Source organism: Camellia sinensis, chromosome 6 (genome assembly GCF_055761805.1).
Source record: "Camellia sinensis isolate YWXY chromosome 6, ASM5576180v1, whole genome shotgun sequence".
Classification (NCBI taxonomy): domain Eukaryota; kingdom Viridiplantae; phylum Streptophyta; class Magnoliopsida; order Ericales; family Theaceae; genus Camellia; species Camellia sinensis.
The window spans coordinates 24787051-24809159 of record NC_138966.1 but is presented as its reverse complement, the minus strand read 5'-3'; the positions used below and the strand labels follow the sequence as shown (position 1 = coordinate 24809159).

The 22109-nt window shown below is 37.6% G+C and overlaps 1 protein-coding gene across 30 annotated transcripts; it reads right to left on the bottom strand.

Moving 5' to 3' along the window:
- Nucleotides 1-4393: 4393 nt before the first annotated feature.
- LOC114287686 (ubiquitin C-terminal hydrolase 12-like) lies at nucleotides 4394-15206 on the bottom strand. 30 transcript variants are annotated; one of them, XM_082873455.1, is made up of 11 exons: nucleotides 9753-11492; nucleotides 9628-9682; nucleotides 9446-9496; nucleotides 9012-9054; nucleotides 8601-8772; nucleotides 7018-8412; nucleotides 6558-6604; nucleotides 6311-6457; nucleotides 6154-6230; nucleotides 5928-6047; nucleotides 4394-5436 (listed from the first exon to the last, which is right to left on the bottom strand). In XM_082873455.1, the coding sequence occupies exons 6-11, from the start codon at nucleotides 7049-7051 to the stop codon at nucleotides 5217-5219; spliced, it is 645 nt and encodes a 214-aa protein (XP_082729581.1). In that variant the 5' UTR covers nucleotides 7052-8412; nucleotides 8601-8772; nucleotides 9012-9054; nucleotides 9446-9496; nucleotides 9628-9682; nucleotides 9753-11492; the 3' UTR covers nucleotides 4394-5216. The 30 variants fall into 30 exon arrangements, 15 of the variants coding, with proteins under 15 accessions (XP_082729581.1, XP_082729578.1, XP_082729585.1 ...); XM_082873452.1 differs by having other exon boundaries at nucleotides 9012-9068; nucleotides 9628-11492; XM_082873459.1 differs by lacking the exon at nucleotides 9012-9054.
- Between the last annotated feature and the right edge of the window lie 6903 nt (nucleotides 15207-22109).

Genomic DNA, 22109 nt, shown 5'->3' with positions numbered 1-22109 from the left:
ATTCATAAGTCCTAACCCTGAATCTATAGCATGTGCCAACAATAAAGATATGAAATAGAAGTTAAACACATAATTTAAATGCCCTGAAGGCTACAACTTTGGTTACATCAAAATGGATTTAAATCCAATACATGTGAAGCCCTAGGCTTGTACAAAATAATTACAACAAGTAAACAAAATGAAACTCTTACTCCAATCCTCCCAAGCTACTGCCTTAGCGGAGGCATCTCACCAACACCTAAAAATGATTTTCCCACATAAAGTGAGCTAACACTCAGTAGAAATAATCCAACACAATATATAAATCTTAACAGAGTCATAAGGTGAATGCATATGCAATACCCATGCCAAAATGTTTTACATTACTTTTCAAAAACCATGCCATGCCAGGCTTACATCACAATTCTCAAAATCATGCCCTCTACAATATAAAACATTGGGAAATCTCAAACCATTACAAGCTTTCATGGATATTTCGTCTGCAGGAAATTGTCTAACAGCACCCATGTAAACGTAATCTATACAAGCACTACCATTGTCATTTTATGGATATTTTATCCGCGAGAATCAACACCTATGTATAAGCATGTTTTTTGGGACTTTCACCCTGGATGCACAGGCTAACTTGATTTGGTGATACACATCTCTTTTCCACATTCATCATATTTCTCAAGATCATATACATTTACAATATATTTAATATGCAACAATGCTTCAATGCAAATGGATGAGAAATTAGTCTTAGTTCACCTAATTCTTATGCAATTCTACAACACTCATAGTTGTCCTCCACCGATAACCCAAAACAGATATCTTTAAACAGACAAATAAATTTAAAGATACACTTTTTCAAAATCTTAAATGGGAGTGATAATACATATCTAATTCCACCCTCATCATTATCATCATTTCAATTTCACAATTTCAATATCAATTCCATTTTCTCTTTATAATCTCAACATTTACATCCTAGGGCAAAGCCCTTTTCTCTTTGAAAATCAATTCTAACATAGGAAATATCACATTTCAACATATGACAACTCCAATTTCATAACCCTAACCACTTCCAAAAAGCCATTTGAAAACCTCACTTTTACATTTTGATTTCAAACCCTAGGTTTTTGCCAAAAACCCCCAAACCACTATAATCTCTTGAAATAGCAAATAACTAATGTAAAACTCATACAAGAGTGTGAAGAATCCCTACCTCAAGCTTAGAAGACGTAAGAGAGAATAGAGAAACTTCAAAGATGCCGAAACCAAACTTTGTTCGGATAAAAAACGAGACCTCAAAATGCTCTACCATAGCAATTTTAGTTTTGACCCGACCAATCTTGTATTCTGGACTCGAGTTTTATGATTTCTGAATATTGTTCATATCTTTTCCCTCTTATTCTTGCTTGAGTTTGACTATTGGGTTGTAGTGATTGTGTTTGGAACAGGTTGGTTGTTTGGTTTTCAAATCTTATGTTACCCATATTTTTGCTCTTTCGTTCGAGTGATACTTCTTGTGCTCAAGCGAGCTTTGTAAACTCTCAGTACTTTTGTAGGTCTGCAAAACTACTAAGAGAGTGTGTTCTACGCTCAAGAGGGTGGGCGCTCGAGCGGCCAATCTGGCGCTCGAGCGATGTTCATATGTCTACAAAACTACTGGATGTCTGTATTCTACGCTCGAGCTTCATTTTCTGCACTCGAGCAGAACAAATTGTTGTGTCTGACGCTTGAGCGTCAACTTTTGCGCTTGAGCAGACTGTGCGTATATCAGTTCGCAACAGCCTCCTTTTGTATCACTTTTTCATCTCTTTCTCCCTCAAAAACCCTAGATTGGCACACTCTCTCTACATTTTAACCTAAATCCATTGGGTTTTCTACCCTAGTGTCTTTGAGAAAAAGTTAGAGCATTCCAAGAGCTCCGTTTTGATCCAACTAAAACTTGGTTTCGGCATTGTTGAAGGTTCCACTTTGCTTTGTTTGTCTCCTAACTTTGAGATAGGGACTTTTTACTATCTTCTATGAGTTTTAACTTAGTTATTAGTCGATGTGTAAGAAATATTAGAACTTATGGTGATTTTGAACAAACCTAAGGTTTTGGTTTAAAATCAAAAGAGGGATTTTCAAATGAATGTCATGGAAATGGTTATGGGAGTAGTTATGAGCTTGTGTTGGGTTAGAATGGTAGATTTTGGTGTTTGGGATAAATCGGGAAAAATGAGAGTTTTGCCCTAAAACGACTTAAATGATTATTTTGTATAAATAATGAAATTGATATTGAAAGTGTGGAATTGGGAGGTTGTTTATATAAATGGTGTAGTCAGATATGTATTATCTCTCAAGTATGGAAGTTTGGCTAATTTATCTGTTGTGAAGATTGTATATCTGTTTAGAAATATTTGTCTTGGGCTATCAGTAGAGGATAACTATGATTGTTGTAGAAATTGTACGAGGATTAGGCAAATTATCATTGAATATGATTATGAATTGTATACATTGTATATGTATGAGATTTGGGAGGAGAAATGGGATATACTCTATGTTTGAGGGAAGAAAGGGAATGGACTCCATTAAATTAAGTTGGCCTGTGTGCCCAGGGTGAAAGTCCCGAAAACTGCACGTATACATGGGTGCTGATTCTCGCGGACGAAAATTCCATAAAATGGCAAGTAAATATATTTGTATGATAGTTATATTAGTTGGAGACTTATGGGGTGTATCCTCTGTTTGGTTGATTAAATGAAGTGGGTATAACTTATGAATTGAGATAAAATAGACTGAGAAGTAAGTTTGGCATAACTTAGTTTTGGAAAAAAGAGTTGTAAAAGGTTTTGTCATTGGGCATTGAACATGTGTATCATACTTATATATTTTTTAAGATTCATATATTGTGTTAGATTGTTTCTACTGGACTTTGGCTCACCCTACTTAGGAAAAATATTTTTCAGGTGTTGATGATATGCCTCCACCAAAGACTTAGCTTGGGAGGACTGTGGAGCTGAAGCTCACTTTTATTCTTTTTGTATTTACTTGCATTTCAAGCCTAGGGCTTTATGTGTATTGAGCTTCTGACTCATTTTGTTGTAACCAAGCAAAGTCTTGGAAAGATGTAAACCTTTGGGGCATATAAATTCCTGTTTAGCTTTCATTATTTATTACTGCTTGTAATACATGCTGTAGATTCATGATGAACTAATTATGAATGTACACTGCATGTATCACTTTTGTATATTAATTCCAATTAATGAAAGCTTCTTATTTCACCTATACTAGTTTGTATTAGTTGCTTGGAGTTATATTGTGAAATTAATTTGGGGGCGTTATATCTACATTTTTAACAAAGGTACTACGGTGGAGAAATGGGTAGATTTTGGTGTATTTGTAGAGAGAATGTAAGTTTTAAAGATAGAGAGTCTAGATCTAGGGTTTTTGAAATGTTTAGAGAGAGAGAGAGAGAGAGAGAGAGAGAGAGAGAGATGAAAAAGTGATGTAGAAAGTGACTTTTACAAACTGATATACGCATAGACCGCTCGAGCGTCCAGACACAAAAACAATCACTGATTGAGCACAGGAAGTAAAGCTCAAGTGTCAAGACACAATGAACAAGGGCGTCGCCGCTCGAGCGCAAGAAGTGACGCTCGAGCGTAAAATGTAAACTCTCAAAAGTTTTACAGACAAAATACCACCGTTCGAGCACAAGAAGTGCCACTCGAGCCAAGACCCACTATAACATATAAGACTTTTAGAGACCAATTATTTTGGTTCCTAAAACCATTATTTTGGTCTCTAAATACTTATTGTGACAAAATTATACCAAAAATGTCGCTAAAAGTGCGTCTAGAAAAGTCAAAATTGATTTTTAGCGACCAATTTTCAAAAAAGTCACTAAAAATGACAATTGGTGACCAATTTTATACTGTCACAAAATGTTTGATTTTGCAGAACTAAAACATTTCGTTGCTAGTACTTCATCACAAAATGTCCCAATTTGGTCGCGAAATACAAAATAGTGACATTTTTAACAACAATTATTTTTGGTCGCTAAAGGATAAATGACTCTCTGCCATATATTTTCGTCACTAAAAGTCAGTTTAAAAAACATTTTATAACCATTTAATTTGATAGCTAAAAATTCACAAAAATTAAATTTATCATCCAACCATAAAAATAAAAAATAAAATAAAAATTGACATTCACATATCAAACCATAATGAGTACATAGAAAGTAAAATTTTACAAAAATTTAAACAAACTAAATTACACCTTTAGAAATGGATATATATATCTTTTATCCACTGATTCAATCCTATAAAGCAAAAATAAAACAATAATATCAATTAAATCGTTGTGATAAAGATCAAAGAACAAGGAGCAAAAACTAATACAAAAATCAACAAAGAAAAAGTGTAACGCCCCAACTTCCGGGCCGTTAATAAATCAAATCAACCTCAAATTTATGATTGCAGATAACTCATAATCTCAAATATAAAAATCGTCTAATTAAATAATTAACACAAATGTCTCCAAAATATATAATATACAAATCTTCAAAAATAATATATAGTTATGGGCCCAAAAATCTCTAACTCAAATAATCTCTTTAGAACTTCAAATCCGATCTCCACTAAATTTCCTTGCACCTGAAAAATAAATTAATTTGGGAAGTATACAATACAATAGGTAACAAAGCTCGAACAGAAAATAAATCAACAGGGATCCAACAATTATACAACCAATTAGATTCAATAATCAAGCAATTTACCAAATTGCACAAACAAGTCAACTCGATATATGATAATTTATCCAGTATCAAATACCTAGTCCTACTCGGTACATGACCAGTGACCGGCCTTACCCACCTCACCCAAGCACAACTGCTTATCCGGGCTATTAATCCAAGCTATTGGCAAGGTCCACTCAATCCATGTACAAAGCATTTCCACATCATTTAGCCAGACAAATCAACACTGACTACACAAAACAACTTCAGAAAACTTATCAAATGACTAGAGTACTCAAACGTGTCAACAGATAATGATTTCACAGAATTTAACATATGACCAAGATAATCAAGAGGAGTACAAATGAGAAGTAATTAAAATAAACACTCTTTGCAAAGAGATTTAGAGGAAGCATATTGTATACCACCCGAATTACCTCAAAACAATTCCATGACCATTTGATGCAAAATCCTTCCAATACCAATGCTTTAATCATCTGCTATATCACCATAAATCTCCAAAGGTTGTAAATCCAAGAAGAAGAATGGAAAGAAGTTGAGAGGATGAGTTCCAATTTATAGACAAAACAAAGAATAACCACCAAGTAAACTTGGAGAGAAAGAAAGATAATTGACTTGTAGGCAAAGAAAGGTTGCTTGAAAGGAAAGAAAAGAACCTTTGCTTAGATGGAAAGAAAAGAACCTTTACTTGGAGCCGAAGCAAACTAAAAAAATAAATAAATAAAAGAGATGAATAATGATAATAATAAAATGGATGTAAAAAGAGATAAAACAAATAATGAAAATAAGTTAGGTTCATATCTAAAAATCTCACCGCCAAACTACCACCAATATCTCTCACTAAAATATTAATACCTAAAAAATATGGGGTTTCACAAAAAGACTACTAAACAATTTATTCAACCGATAATAAGTGAAATTTATAAGAAGTATGCATCCCTAAGCTGAATCAAATCTAAAACAAAGCAAATATAAATCTACCTAATACAAATATAGGCTAAAAGGAAAGAAGCAAGAAGTACAAACTTGATCTCTCTATGCATCAAAAGAAGCACAACCCAAATCAAAGAAAAGACCAATCAGATACAAACCTTCAAATTTGTAGATTACAAAGTCCATATTTATCAAGAGAAAGATACATGATCAAAATCAAAATCTAACCAAGTTCAAATGACAACAAAATGACAGATAATACCTTGAAAAGGTTGAAAGGCATTTGTTTTTTAATACAAAAACTTCGAACTTTGTCATGATCCATAAGATCAAAATATATATCCCTTCCAATCTATTCAAGAAGGTCCTCGTCACGAGCAACCTGAGGCAGCAAATAACTGATTTATAAAACAATGATCCACAAAGAATAGATGCATATGTTTTCAATAAGTAACAACTTTAGAGGAGAGACTTTAAAAAGTTCCAACCTTATGATAGTATAAAGATGTGTTTCTGCTTTTTCCTTTCTCTTTTGTTCCTTTTCTTCAACCTTATCTGGAATTTGCTGTCCACAGAGCTTAGTATAATTTGATTGACAGAATAATATCAGAACTCAAGTTGACAAAAACAGTTCAAATAACTTACCCTAAGGTGTTCGGCTATGTCCTTCTCATCCACATTACATATTATTTTCTTCTTGTCACATTCACGTATATACACAAGCATATATGCATTAGAGTATTTAGTAAACTTAAACGGAGAGTTTTTGAACCCAGGGTTTGTCTGTGAGAGCTGTTGAATACAAGCAGAGAATAGAAAAAACAGTCTTAAAAAAAATGAAGATTAAACCTAGACTAGAAAACTTACATATCATAGTTGTATAAAGGGTTACCTCTTCTTCACTACCATATTGTTCTTCTAACGCCCTCTTAATATCTTCTTTTGTTACCCGCTCATTATCAAATTTAAACGTATAAGAAACCAACTTGCAGTGAATTCAAACAATTAACCAAAAGATAACAACTTGTAGTGAATTTAATTAATTTATTTTTTTAGATTTGGAATTTAAATTTTTATTAAAAAAAAAAACTCAAAATGTAGTATAATTACTAGCTAAGAAATAATAAAGCAGGGATAAACAAAATCTTTAACAATGCCAACAAGTATAGAAACAATAACAAAAAGATTGATTTGCACAAAACCATGATATTGTGATGTCAAAAATGACAAAACACAACAAACATTATTATGTTCTTTTTTTCCACCATTTGCTTCAAAGCTTTGCTAAGCATGTTAAACAGAATAAATAAATGGCAAAAAATAACAATCAGAAAGAGAAAATAATATAATACCACTGATCCGTGAGGGTTGGCTTGATATAAGCATTATAATGTCCACCGTGCACACGATCACTATGAACCAAAACACTGCAAACAAGCAATAATTCAGTATAAAATAAATTCACTACAGAGCGTACCAATTATATGCCAAGATCCAACAATTGTATTTGCTAAAATAAAATGGTAAAACAAAGGTGTTGTGGAAGCCTACAACATAGATTTGGGGTAAAATATGATTTTTTTGAACATATTATACTGTTTGATAGAAAACAAACAATCAAACCAAAACAAAGGGAAATAGAGTGGGAAAACAAAATGTAACAACAATAAACGATAATATCAATAAGTCAGCAATAGTGGAGAATCAGTGACAATACTTTCTGATACAGTGCGAGACACCAACATACATCATGGAAATAGATATGTAGATAACACAGATGAATATAATATATCTAAATGCAGATAACACAGATGAATATAAGGTAGATTGAGGATACAGAATTCAAATGCAGGGAAATACATTTCTTAGTTCATGTTTAGTTATGTAATCAACCTTCATGGAGTAATTAGAAATGTGGATTTCTAAATTTCACGCTTAGGGCTTAATTTCAGCCAAACCTCATCTCACAATGCTTTCAGGTTAACTATGTCATGTTCTAGCATTTCAAACTAATGATTTAGTCCTGATAACATTAAAGTAATCTTGAAGGGATGAAAGGATACAATATTCAGACGACTATTAAGGTCCCAAAACACAAAAGAAAATTGATTAATTGGTGAAGAAAAAATAACATAAATAAATAATAGGTGTTTCTAACTTAATTACTTGGTTTGCCTCAACACAAACGTCATTTTCAGTTATCACCAATTCACCATAATTACCTGGGTTGCCTCAACACAAGAATAATATTTTCTCTTCATTTTTTTAATCACAACCTGTTAAAATAAACATTTAATTTGAAAGTGTTTACATAACCAATTCATTTTTAAGGTTGATAGGAAACATAATGAACTTATAACTTCACCAGTCTGCTTATTTATAGCCCGCCAGATGGTCCTAAATGTTCCATCTCCAACTTCTTTGATTATCTTGTACTTGTACCACCCAGAACTGCCTTACTGAATCAATAAAAATCAAAAGAGAAATATTACTAAACAAGAATACATAAACGAACATACCTCTCCATTGTTATGATTAGGCCTCCAGTATTGTTCATTCAAGAAAAACTGTTCACTAAGTGCAGTTGACAAAGGAAACAAGAAGGAAATCTCCAAGGATAAAATACCGCCAGTGATGCACTTGCTGGAATGGGAAAACCCGAAAGTAGTAGCACTATGACCGAAAGCACACATTCTCCATAACTTAACAAAGGAAATTAAGTCCTTGAAATTGAAGTCCGATGCAACCTGACAGCACAAAGAACAAATGCGCACACATTAAAACCACAATTCTTGAAGGATAAGTTGTATCGCTCATGAAATCTTTACCAACTTCAATGGGGCATTTTTTATTTAGCATGAACTAAGATAATGTTTTCCATATGGATGCCATAGCACTGGTGACATTTCAAACAAGGTAAGTGAATTCAAGTTACCTATGATGGGTCTCAGCAATACCCATCAAGGTGAGATAAAGATTGAATGCTTGAACAAGCGTCAAGGCCTCCTCCAATGTTATTTTAGACATTTTTTATGCGAGTTGCTTCTCAAGTAGCTCAACCGTGTCCTCTATCCTTGCCAGCCTCATGTTACAAGCACTTTGAAAAACTATTAAGCCCATCAAAATGTTGTCTCAGCATGAATCAATAACCATATTAAAATTCCTAAACCTCATGAATTGAAATTAGAAAAACCAAATTGACATAGGAAGAAACACTTCCTAGAAGAATCCAAAATCAGGAAATAAAAAAATGCTTAACCAAAATAAGATATATCAATACGCTACATGTAGAATAAAAAATGGGGAAAATCTACTAATGTGGAGAAGTGAAAGAGTGAGTATATACCTGGAGATGATCCCATTACAAGCACTCTGAACCCGTAAAACCCCTAATCAAAATGTTCTATGAACCACTTCAAAATACATATATATATATAAACAAGTATATTCAAATGTATCTAAATGCGTATACAAAACCCAAATTAAAAATAATAAAAAAATGCATCTTTTTTGTGTTTATTTCTTTCAACCTTATTTACCAACTAAGATTAACTATTTATAAACTAAAAAAATTATATGCTAATTTGTAAAATTTTTGTAAAACTAAGATTAACTATATATATACTAAAAAACTATTTCTGTTGCACTGCAACTAGACCACATTTATACAGGAAAGTTTTCATGTTCTAGAGTTTATGGATTAAAATCCTTTTCATTTTACACTTTTCTCAACAACAAAACAAAGCATCTAGAAAATACACATGGAAAAGGAGTGTATACCTTGGTTAGAATGATGTCAAGAAGCTCCATCTTTGCGTTAGAGTCGAAAATCTCAGTTTGATGAATGGAATTTATTCGATAAGAACAACGAAATTAGATTTTTTTTTTAATACAGAAATTGAGACTAAAATTAATGAAAACGCAATATATTAATAAAAAACAGAAAAAGTTAGAACATATACTTGAGATGCCATCTCGAAGATCTGAATTGGTCGTTTACGGAGGGATTCGAGATACCTAAATAAAACCAAACACCGATTCATTGAGGTTTACAGAAGTAGATGGAGTCAGATGTAGAAATTGAGACCTCGCTAATCTCCCTACACCGATTCATCTTCTCTTCCAATTCACAGATCGAAACACCTGCACACTAAAAAAAATTCCATACATATATCTGCCATATATATACATTATAGAGAGAGAGGGGGGGGCCTAAGTAAGAAGGGGTGCTGGTGTGGAAACGAAGAGTGAGAGAGGATAGATTTGCGTTGGAGTATGAGATCGATCATGAAAATGAGATCGATTGAAGCTGAAGATCTTAGATCTCCGTTGGAGTCCTAGACGATTGAAGCTGAAGATCTTAAATCTCCATTAGAGTCCTAGACAGAGAGCCCTAATAGAGAGAAGAGAGAATAGATCGAGAGCATGCATTTGACACATTAGAGCGACAAGATGAGATTTTATTTGCCTACTATTGAGACGACCAAAATTTGGTCTCTAAAAGTCTTCACACATTAGTAACCAAATATCTTGGTCTTCCAGCTTTTAACCACATCAAACACGTGCAGATCGACTGATCAAATATGGGGTATATTCATATCATAAAAGGAATATGGAGTGTTTGTATGGCTTTTTCTTAAAATTGATTTTTGTCCCTAAATGATGGCTTTTAGAGACCAAATTCAATTGGTCTCTAAATATTAGTCTCTAAATCACTAATTTCTTGTAGTGATCGCTCGAGCATAGGAAATACCGCTCGAGCGTAGAATGCACACTCTCAGTAATTTTGCAGACCTGCCAAAAGTAATGAGAGTTCACAAAGGGCGCTCGAGTGCAATAAGCTACACTTGAGCGTAGAAGCAAAAATCTAGGCGACAAAAGTTTGAAAAACAAGGTACCAACCCGTTCCAAACGCAACCAACACATCCCAATAACCAAACTCAAAGAGGAGTGAGGGAAAACAAGACATGAACAACTATATGAGACAATGAAACCTGGATTCAAAACATCAATGGGTCGGGTCTAAACCAGAATCGTTATAACCTCGCCCCTTAAGGAATTTCATCCACAAAATTTAAAATCAAACTTTAAAACCAAGTTTAAACAATTACAACAATGATAGTAAGTCAAATTTATAGTGTTTCTGGTTTAGACCCGAATTTTAAATTCGGGTTTCATTTGTCTTATTTAGATATTCATACCGTGTTTCTCCTTATTTCTCATTGAGTTTAAGTATTGGAGTGTCTTGGTTGTGTTTGGAACAGGTTGGTTGCTAGTTGGTTCAAACTGTTGTTGTCCAGAATTTGGCCTCTTCGCACGAGCGAACCTTCTTGTGCTCGAGCGAGCTTTATGAGCTCCCAGTACTTTTGCAGGCCTGCAGAGATACTAGGGAGGTAGTGTTCTTTGCTTGAGCGAGCCTTCTTGTGCTCAAGCGACGGTCTTCTATCTGTAAAACTTCTAGGAGATTGTATTCTACGCTCGAGCGAAGATTCTTGCGTTCGAGCGAAACAACTTATTGTGTTTGGTCGCTCGAGCGACAACTCTTGCGCTCGAGCGAACTGTGCGTTTATCAGTTCGTAAACAGGTTATTTTACATCACTTTTTCATCTCTTTCTCTCTAAACTTTCTAAAAATCCTAAGTTGAGACCCTCTCTCTCTAAAGCTCACTCTCTCTCTACAAATACACCAAGATCTACCAAATTTCTCTACCCTACTCCCTTTGTTAAAAAGGTAGAGCTCACCTAGAGTTTTGTTTTCATCTAAATAGAGTTGGGTTTCAGCGTTGTTGGGGTGTCATATTTCTCTCTCTCGTCTTCTAGCTTTGAGGTAGGGATTCTCTACACTCTTTTATGATTTTTAACTTAGCCATATGTTTTTTCATAAACAATATTGTGATTTTGGAGGATTTTGAACAAACCTAGGGTTTTAGTTTAAAATCAAAAGAGAGGTTTTCAAATGGTTGTGGGAATGGAAATGAGGTCGAGTTATAAACAAATCGTTGATTTTGACCCTTGGAGAGGATTTGGAAGAAAAAGGGTTTTGCCCTAAATGTCCCAAATATTTATTTTGCATAAATAAATGGAATTGATGATGGAAATGCAAAATTAGATGGATATTAATACGGATGGTGGAGTTGGATATGTATTATCGCTCATATCTTAAATTTTGGAAAGTTTATCTATATTGGAGATTTTATATCTGTTTAGAAATATCTATTTTAGGCTATCGGTGAAAAATAATTATGATTGTTGTAGAAATTGCATGAGAATTAGGTGAATTGAAACTAATTTCTCATCCACATGCATTGAACATTTGTTGCTCATTTAATACATTGTAAATGTATATGATTTTGAGAAAAAATGGGTGAATGTTGGAAAGAGATGTGTATTACCAAATTAAGTTAGTTTGTGTGTCTAGGGTGAAAGTCCCAAAAACGAGCGTACACATGGGTGCTAATTCCCGTGAATGAAATATTCATAAAATGATAATAGTAGTGCTTGTATAGACTACGTTTACATGGGTGTTGTTTGACGGTTTCCCGCAGACGAAATATCCATGAAAGGTTGTACCGGTTTGAGAATTCCCTCTTGTTTCTAATGGTAAAGGATATGATTTGAGAATTGTGATATAAATTGAGCATGACATGATTTTGAGAAATAAATGTAAACCGTTTTGATATGAGCCTTGCATATGCATTGCACTCTTATATTTTTGTTAAGATTCATATATTGTGTAGGATTATTTCTACTGGGCTTTGGCTCACTCTATATGGGAAAACCATTTTCAAGTGTTGGTTAGATGCCTCCACCCAGGACTTAGCTTGGGAGGACTGTGGAGTTGAAGGCTTAGTTTTGTTATTCTGTATTTAATGTTTGTAGAAGCCTAGGGCTTTTTATGTATTGAGCTTACAACTCACTTTTGATGTAACCAAGCATTGTCTTGGAAAGTTGTAGCCTTCAGGGCATTTCCATTATCTGTTTAACTTCTGCTTCTTATTTTTGTTATTGACACATGCTATAGATTCAAGGTTAGGATTTATGAATGTATATTAGCATGTGCCACCTCTTTTGTATAACTGAACTTCGTAAAATGAAAGGATATCGTACTCTGATTTATGTTGTTATTGAATTATCGTTACTGTTGGTATATTATAATTATTTCGAGGCGTTACAAAATTCATCACCATGACCCATCCATACGTCATCCATTCACATTAAAAAGAAAAACGAGTTCCCAATACTGAATATACAATTCACATTTCCGAAACATATGCAATGTTTATATTAAATCAACGTAAGAAAAGTTTCATTACATGTTCAAACATTAATAAACAAGTCCAGATGCTTCTCACGAACCTCTAACTTATGTTCCCAAGTTGCTTCCTTAACCCTGTGATGTCTCCACAACACCTTTACCAAAGGAATCGTCTTGCCTCGCAAGACTGGTCTCGAGTATCTAAGACTCTTACCGGTCTCTACTCATATGAGGCATCCTCATCTACCTCTAAGTCGTTCCAATCCAACACGTGCAATGGATCTAACTCATACTTCCTTAACATACAAATATGGAACACATCATGAATTTTGAAAAGTTATGGCGGCAAAGCTAAACGATAAACTACCTCTCTAATCTGCTCTAGGATCTCAAAGGGCCCAATAAATCGAGGGGACAACTTCCCACTCCTTCCAAACATTATCAAACCCCGTCTAGGTATATCTTTAAAAAGACATGATCTCCTACCTCAAAAGACAATGGCCACCTCCTACGGTCAGCATAAGTCTTCTAACAACTCTGAGCAGCAACCAACCTCTTACGAATAAGTGCGACTTTCTCAGTTATTTTCCAAACCAACTTTGGACCTATCAAAGGTGCATCACCCACCTCGGCTCAACACACAAGAGATCTACACGGTCGGCCATACAAGGCCTCAAATTGTGCCATACCAATACTCGACTGGAAGCTATTATTATAGGCAAACTCCACTAAGGAGAAGTGCCTCTCCCATGACCCGTTAAAGTCAAGAACACAATTCCGAAGCATATCTTCTAGAATCTGAAAGGTATGCTCTGACTGTTCGTCAGTCTGAAGATGATACGCGGTGCTAAAAGTCAATCTCATGCCTAAGGCATTCTGGAGGCTCTGCCACAATCGAGCCGTAAAACGTGGATCTCTACCCGAAATGATAGTCACAGAGACCCCATGAAGTCTCACTATGTCCCTAATATAAAGGTCGGCAAGATAATCTACCGAGTCACTTACGTGCATAGGTACAAAGTACACCAACTTGGTTAACCGGTCAACTACAACCCAAAGCGCATCATTATCCCGTTGAGTCCTCGGCAGACCCACAGCGAAATCTATCGTGATATGCTCTCATTTCCACTTGGCTATAGGCAAGGGTCGTAATAAACCTGTTGGCCTCTAATGCTTGGCCTTTCCTTGTTGACAAATAAGGAACTTCTATACAAACACAACTATATCTTTCTTCATACCCATATCCACTAAAACTGGCGACTAAGACCGCGATACATCTTTGTCCCTCCAGGGTGTACTACAAGGTGTGAATGGTGAAACTCTCGGAGTACTTCTCGACAAGACTCCGACACGAAAAGACGATCAATGTATTTAACACTTGAGTCAGAACATACGTTCAAGCCTTTCTCTACCTTCCCACTAGAGATCTTTTCCCGGAAGGTCTCTACGGAATCACTCCGCTGTGCTTCTACAACTTGATTCACAAGTGTAAGTTGGGCAACAATGGTAAACAAAGTTGCTGAATCAATGGACTCGCCAAGATGAAAGTCAAACTCGCCAATAGTGCCCAACATTTCCCATTCCTTGATGGCAATACTCGCTACACTATTAATGGATTTCCTACTCAAGGCAGCGACCACAACATTGGCCTTCCTCGGATGATAATGCATCTCAAAGTCATAGTCTTCTACAAACTCCATCCATCTCCTCTACCTCAAATTCAAGTCTTTCTATGTAAACAAATATTTCAGACTCTTGTGATCAGAAAATACTTCAAACCTTTCACTATACAGATAATGCCTCCAAATCTTTAAGGCTAAGATCACTGTCGCTAGTTCTAGATCATGGGTAGGATAGTTTCACTCATGAGTTTTCAACTGTTGTGAGCCATAGGCCACAACCTTTCTCTCTTGCATCAACATACAACCCAAACCTTCCCCTGACACATCATAATACACAGAATAGCCCAAACCCCTCTCCGAAATAATCAATACTGGAGCAGTGGTAAATCTAACCTTAAGTTCTTGGAATGATTTTTCATAAGTCTCACTCCACTCAAATTTAATTCTTTTTCTCGTCAGTCTAGTCAATGATGAGGCCAATCTAGAGAAGTCCTTTACAAACTGACTGTAATACCCAACTAACTCCAAGAAACTACGAATCTCAAAGGCATTCTCAGGTTGTTCCCAATCTTGTACTGCTTCTATCTTAGAAGAGTCTACAGTCACCCCTTCTCTATATACTACGTGGTCTAGGAACTTTACTTCTTTCAATCAAAATTCACATTTTCCGAACTTAGCATACAGTTTGTGGGCTCTAAGTAACTTAAGTACTACCTACAAGTGTTCCCCGTGTTCCTCCTCAGAAGGTGAGTAAATCAAGATATCATTAACGAAGACAACCACAAAACGGTCTAGGAACTCATGAAAGATCCAGTTCATCAAATCTATAAATATGGTAGGTGCGTTGGTTAGCCCAAAAGGCATCACTAAGAACTCATAATGGCCATACCGCATACAGAATGTTGTTCTCTAGATATCCTCCTCCTTCACTCTCAACTGGTGATGACCTGATCTCAGGTCTATCTTAGAAAACCAACAAGACCCCTTCAACTATTCAAACAGGTCATCTATATGAGGCATTGAGTATTTGTTCTTAACAGTTACTCGGTTTAATTTCTGATAATCAATGCAAAGTCGTAAAGTGCCATCCTTCTTCTTAGCAAAAAGAGCCGGTACTCCCCAAGGTGAAGTACTAGGGCAAATAAAACCTTTATCTAACAATTCTTGGAGTTGAATCTTCAATTCACTCAACTCTGCAGGCACAAACCTATACGGTGCCATAGAAATCGGTGTCGTGTCAGGCACTAAGTCAATAGAGAACTCAATCTCTCGATGAGGTGGCAAACTAACAAGATCCTCAAAAAACACATCCGGGTAATCACAAACTACCCTTGGCAAATTAATCCGAACTACATCACATTCTCTACCCAAGAAGGTTACAAAAAATAACTAAGCTCACTCCGACCACGCCGATCATAAATCGGTGAAAAAACCCTATCTGCCCGGTCTCCCAAAAAGTAAAAATAGTCACCACTCAAGGTACATATAGTAACCCTCTGACGGTAACAATCAATAACAGCACAATATGAAGACAACCAGTCCATACCCAAAATAGCATCAAAACCCAACATATCAATCAACACAAATGCAAAAGAAAGATGGCGACCAACAACCTTTATATCACAAACCCAACACCCCTGGTTCAACACAACCTCACCACCAACAGGTGACTCTACCCTGAGTGGAGATGCTAATTGAGCCACTTCCAACCCCAAAGCCGATGCAAATGAAGATGATATAAAAGAATGGGATGCACCCGTATCAATTAACACATTGGCCATAAAATTGCATAACAGGAATGTACCTCTCACTATTGAAGGCGCTGACAACAAATCTGGCGTGGTAACAGCATACACACGCCCTATGGGTCTCTACTTAACCTGTTTACCTCTCGGAGCATAAGTTTGATACACTGACTAAGCCGAAGAGGCTCCTTGATTGGCCCTCGAGGTCTAAATTGATTGGACAGTTTGATGGCTTGGCGCGAGCCCTAAACCAGACGCACCAGGTGTACCACCCAACTGTGGACAAAACCTTTTCAAGTGCCCCGCTTGCCCACACTGATAAGAAACAAATGACTGCCCTCTCATTTGACTCTGGCTCTGAGGATGAGCCAAGGACGATGCAGACCGTTGTCCTCCTTCCTTCAGCTAGCAAGCTAGAGACTTGTGGCACAACTAGCTACAATTGAAACAAGTGAAATCTCCCCGACCACCACTCTCAAAACCTGAACTCAGTACCAGAAGAGTCAACCTCGACTGAGTTCCCTAAGATTGCTGTGTGGTAGAACTCCTCTACGTCTTATTGTCCTTCTGAACATCATGATTCCTTCTGAAGCCTCTCACTCGCTCCTCCTCCATCTGAATCACTGTCTCAAGATGGGCTGCCGACTCTACAAATCGCCCGTAATCTCTAATCATTGAATCGGCTACCTTAAAGAAAAGCCCGGTCCTCAACCATTTTTCGAACTCCACATAACGGCGCTCCTTGGTTGCCATTAACTTTGATGCAAATCTAGAAAGGCTAGTAAAGGCTACCATAAATTCAACTCCAGGCATGTTGAGCTGCTTGAGCTGTGAGAACTGCTCCCTCAACTTCTCTCTAATCGTGGGAGGTAAGAACTTGTCTTGGAAGGCGTTGACAAATGCCTCACAAGTCACGCCAATGCGTCCACGTGCATACTTCCACCACTGACTTGCATCTCCCTTCAGCTGGAAGAATGCCAAGGTCACTCTCAACAGGTCATCCTCGATACTAAGTGTAGACGCGCCCGAACGTCCCGGGGGGAAACCCCGTTCTGTTCCTTTCGGCTTACTACAGTTCAGGACTCAATGTCACGATCTTGTATCTAATCTTGCAGAGTGCAATGCAAGACCGATGAATCATCAAAAAGTCTAAGTCCGACAAATCGTTTTGAAAAACAAATTTTTAGAAAGAAGTGCCAAACATGGACTGCTTTGCCAGAAACAGAGTCGCCACCTAAATATTTTATTTTTGAGAAATTTAGGAAACCCTGGCTCGTTGCCTAAGGCCACATGTCCGTCATCACCAAAGTTGCCTCGGCTCGGGAACTTGGGTACGATTGGGGAAGGTCAGTTATGAGCACTCCCGCTCTCCTGATCAAAGATCGGCCACTACTAAATATGATATTTTGTTTTGAAAACATATGTATTCTTATTCCGGTTATTAGCCTAGATTTACTACGTGATGCGCACAGCATACAAGTATAGATTGGATCGCCTGAATTGGAACAACACATCTCATGTTTGTTTATTTTGAAAATGGTTTGATGGTGCTACCCGCAAATCAGCTAAGACGTGGATTTGCCACCCTCGAGTGGGCTTAGAAAACGTGATGGTTTGCCGCTCTCAAGTGGGCTTAAAACTCACAGTCAATGCATTATTCCAATTCAGATAATCCAACCTTCACCGACAGGCATTCAGGTAGTTATATCACATAAGCACATAGCCTCATGGTAAGCATGCTATCATGGCAATCACTCACACACATGCAAGGATGCTAAAGCATAAACACTTACCGAGTACTCCAAGCCAAAACAGAAGCTATGTTAGAAATCCATGCATGATCCTAACTATGCTGAAATGCTTAATGCAACACAAGCAGGAATGCAACTACAATAGACCCAGCTATTCTAAAGATGGCATGTGAAATGCTACAACTAACAAGTATTCAACTCGGAATTGAAATACAATGCAGTTAGTATGGTGCGCCGAGCTCGGTGCATGCCAGACAGATGAATGAATGCAAACATGCTATCATAAGTATGCTAATTGAAACATGCCCTAAACTAACCATCACAAGCTGGTAAATAAAAGGGAGAAAGACGTGGGGTTGGAAGACATACATCACACACACGCACACTTATTACAAAATTGCCCTCCTCGGAGGGTCCGGATAAATAACACAAACTGAATAAATAATTAACTACCCTAGCTAATTAAATATTACAAAACCCTAATCACTTAATAAATTAATTACAAAAGGAGGTGGCTGCAGCCCCGCTTCGGAATGCTTGAATGATGCATGCTCGATCGCCTCGCTCGGAAACCCATTGCCATGCTACTATTGCCTCTGTTTGCACTGTTCTGCACCTCTGAGCATTGTGAAAATATTCTTGATGCTTCTGAACCACTTCCTGATCATTCTGGGATGCCATCGGCCAAGGTAAAGATCCACCGGCCATTGATAAATTGTCATCCACCAGTTGTGAAGCCATCAGCCAGATATTTTTGGTTGGTCGGCACTGTATGTAGTCGGTCGGCCAAATATTCCTGCAGAATCCTGTTTTGATAGCAGCAGAGGACAGACAGTGCATGGCAAGGAAATTTCAAAGCAATGTGTGCATGGCCACTTTCCCTATCATTCTATCGACTCAAGGGAGTGTGGCCCTCGGCCCTCGGGCCACCAACCACACATTTCGATGCATGATGGCCAAAGGCACCAAGCTTGCAAATCAATGTAAATGAATGCAACAAACGAGTGAATGCTTCACGCCCTATCATGTTGAGATCAAGGGCGTCGGTGACCGAGGATTGAGACGTGTTTCGTCACTTTGAGTACGAACACACCTCATTCTCCATGTTTGGTTTGACACCCCAAACCAAACATAATGCAATGTATGTATGCAATATGGCTCAAGTGTACAAAATGGCATCAAGTATGCAATATGAGGCTAAGTTAGCAAAACATGCCAAATGCAATGCAACCTATACATGCAAATATGCAATATGCCAAGCATGCAAAATGTAATGTAGCAAATATGGAAAAATATGCAATGGAACTAGCATGTGCCAACACACAATGAACCAAATATGCAACAAACGTGCGACGAACATGCAATGGTGGACTTAAACCGCAAAGGGCAAACCTCAGCCTTGCCATAAACAGTGGCCAAAAGTGACGGAAATGATGGACAAATGCTCATGCAAACATGCACACCAATGGGCCTAAAACTAAGGCATAAAAGGGAGCATTCCACTATAACTATCATGACCACACATGGCATGGATTATGCAACCAGAAACAGAGTTTCAATGCGTCAAAATACACCCCAAAACCCACTGATATGGCAGCCCAAGGACTTAAACAATAAAGCATACACCAAGGACTCAAACATGGAGCATAGGACCACAACTCTTCAAGGCATTGAAAGGGTAATCAAATGCAAGCCTGTAAGCGTAAAACATGGACTGAAATGGCATGATAAGTGATTCCAAATCACTGAAATAACCTAAGTAATGCATGCTAAATACTCACACACCCGAAGCCAACAAGCTAAAATGCAAAGAGGCTATACAAAGTATGGAAAGCATGACCAAATCAACACCCAACAGAGCTTGAACATGATAAAATATGACCAAAAACTTCACAAAGCTAAGCCAAAACATGCAAGCATGGTGATCCAAATGCAAGATGCATCTCTAGGCAAAATAGAGGAATGTAAGGCAAGTGTATGGTGCATGCAAGGGGTCGACGAACCAACATGGAACAGAGATAAAACATGCTAGATAAACACCAAATAACCTCTGAAATAAAGCCAAACAAAGCTAGGCATGCATGCTTCCCTTATGAGCCAAAACACAAGCAAATGAGACACAAAGGGAGAGGGGTGTCCCTCCCCTATGCAAGACCTCAAAACCCCTTCACCACCACTGAAAATCCTCTGGGTTTCAGTGGCGAGAAAGCCAATACACGAAAGTTCCCAAAGCTCAACAAAGAATGCACAAAAGAGGTCAAACAAGGCCTAAGAGGGGGAGGTCGACCTCAAACACAAAAATGATCTTAATGAAACTTCTTAAACATGAAAAATCAGAACTTTTATCAGTTATACACAAAACTCAAAATAGCATGCAAAGTAGGTTAAAAGCTAGTGCAAGAATGAGGAATATAAAGCAATAGTGCTCACCCTTGAAGAACACTTCAAGAACGAAAACTCCAGCCCCTTTTCTGATCAAAACCAACTCAAAAGCTCCAAAAACAACCTCTCAACACCTCGATAACCAAGTTATAGTGTAACACTAGGTGTCTTAGTGCAAAACTAAGAACAAAACTCACTTTTGGACACTCCAACACGCACAAATGTAGAGAGAAAGGGAGATATAGAGAGAGAGTGATGTATATGCCATATATATCTCTAATTTGCTGAACCCCTTCAAAGGAGAAGAGAAGCCTTCTTTTATAGAGCAAGACAAAGGCCTAAGCTTCTTAGAGAAGCTAAATAAAAGGGGTCAAGGGGGGCAAGGTTCTTGAAGAAGCTAAAGCAAAAGGGTCAAGGCTTCTTGAGGAAGCCAAGACAAAGGTCCAAGCTTCTTGAGGAAGCTAAGACAAAGGGTCAAGCTTCCTCAAGAAGCTAGAGCAAAGGGTGCAAATGGTGCAAATCCTCCATACACGTGTATGGAGGATTGGTCCTTGCACTCTAGCTGGCACAGCTGGCATGCACAATGCCTGTAAAAGGCAAAAAGGAGGTACCGACCAGAAAAAGAGACAATCGGCCAAATAAATGGCCGAGCAAGGCTGGTGGCTTCGTGCCACGGCCGGTGGGTTTGAGGGATGGCTAACAAGCCACTTCCTACCCTCAGGTGCAAAAACTACAAGTCCTTGGTCCACAACCAAGCACAAAACAGTCAAGTCGAGAGATCCTAAGGCAAGGCGCGCAACCGAGTCCTTCGGGATCTCGAAACGAACACGAACATGAATGATCACCGAGTGTTCAAACGATGACGTCCGAGTCATGAGGACGGTCAAAAATGGAGTGTCTACACTAAGCATCTCGAATCTCTTCATTATTTGCTTGAGCCATTCATCCACTTTCAGTGTCTCTTTCGGATCACCCAAAAACTCGTCTAGATTAGACCAGAAGAACTCCATTTTCAAGAATGACGGCCCTACCTCAACGATTTGGGCCTAGACTTGATTTTCAACCTTGAGAATGTCCATAGATTCCCGTAAAGCTCTGGCCATCTCTTGGGCCAAGGCACCTATAGCCTGCTGACCTGCTGGCTCGACCATATTAACCTGATCAACTTCTTTCTCTTGCGTCGGAATGTCATTGGATAAAGGCGCTTCCTACTGCCTAGGCCTATCGCGCCTACCATATCCACGACCACGTCCTGACATAACACAGGAGATTAGCATATTTACAAATATGCCGAAGCTAACTCACTCGTGTCCTAAAGCGATGGACAATAGTAATTCACTCCACAAAAACACATAATCACGTAAACACGTACGAACTTCCTTTCTAGATGATGATCATCCCGTGCCATTGCCAAAGCTCCAATTAGAAATAGCAGTGATCAAGTACTCTTCTAACAGGAATTCCAGAAACTTGTAAACCATCTTAGAAAACAAATTTCATACCCACTTAGTCACATAAGCATGTTATCACACAACATAGTATACATACATACATCTCTATCAAGCGAGATAAACCCATTATGGTAAGAACCACTTCCCACGTACCCAAGTATTCAAACCAGTATGCTCTGATACCAAGTTGTAACACCCTGAAATAAATACAATAAACTACCCACGACAAAACGTAAATA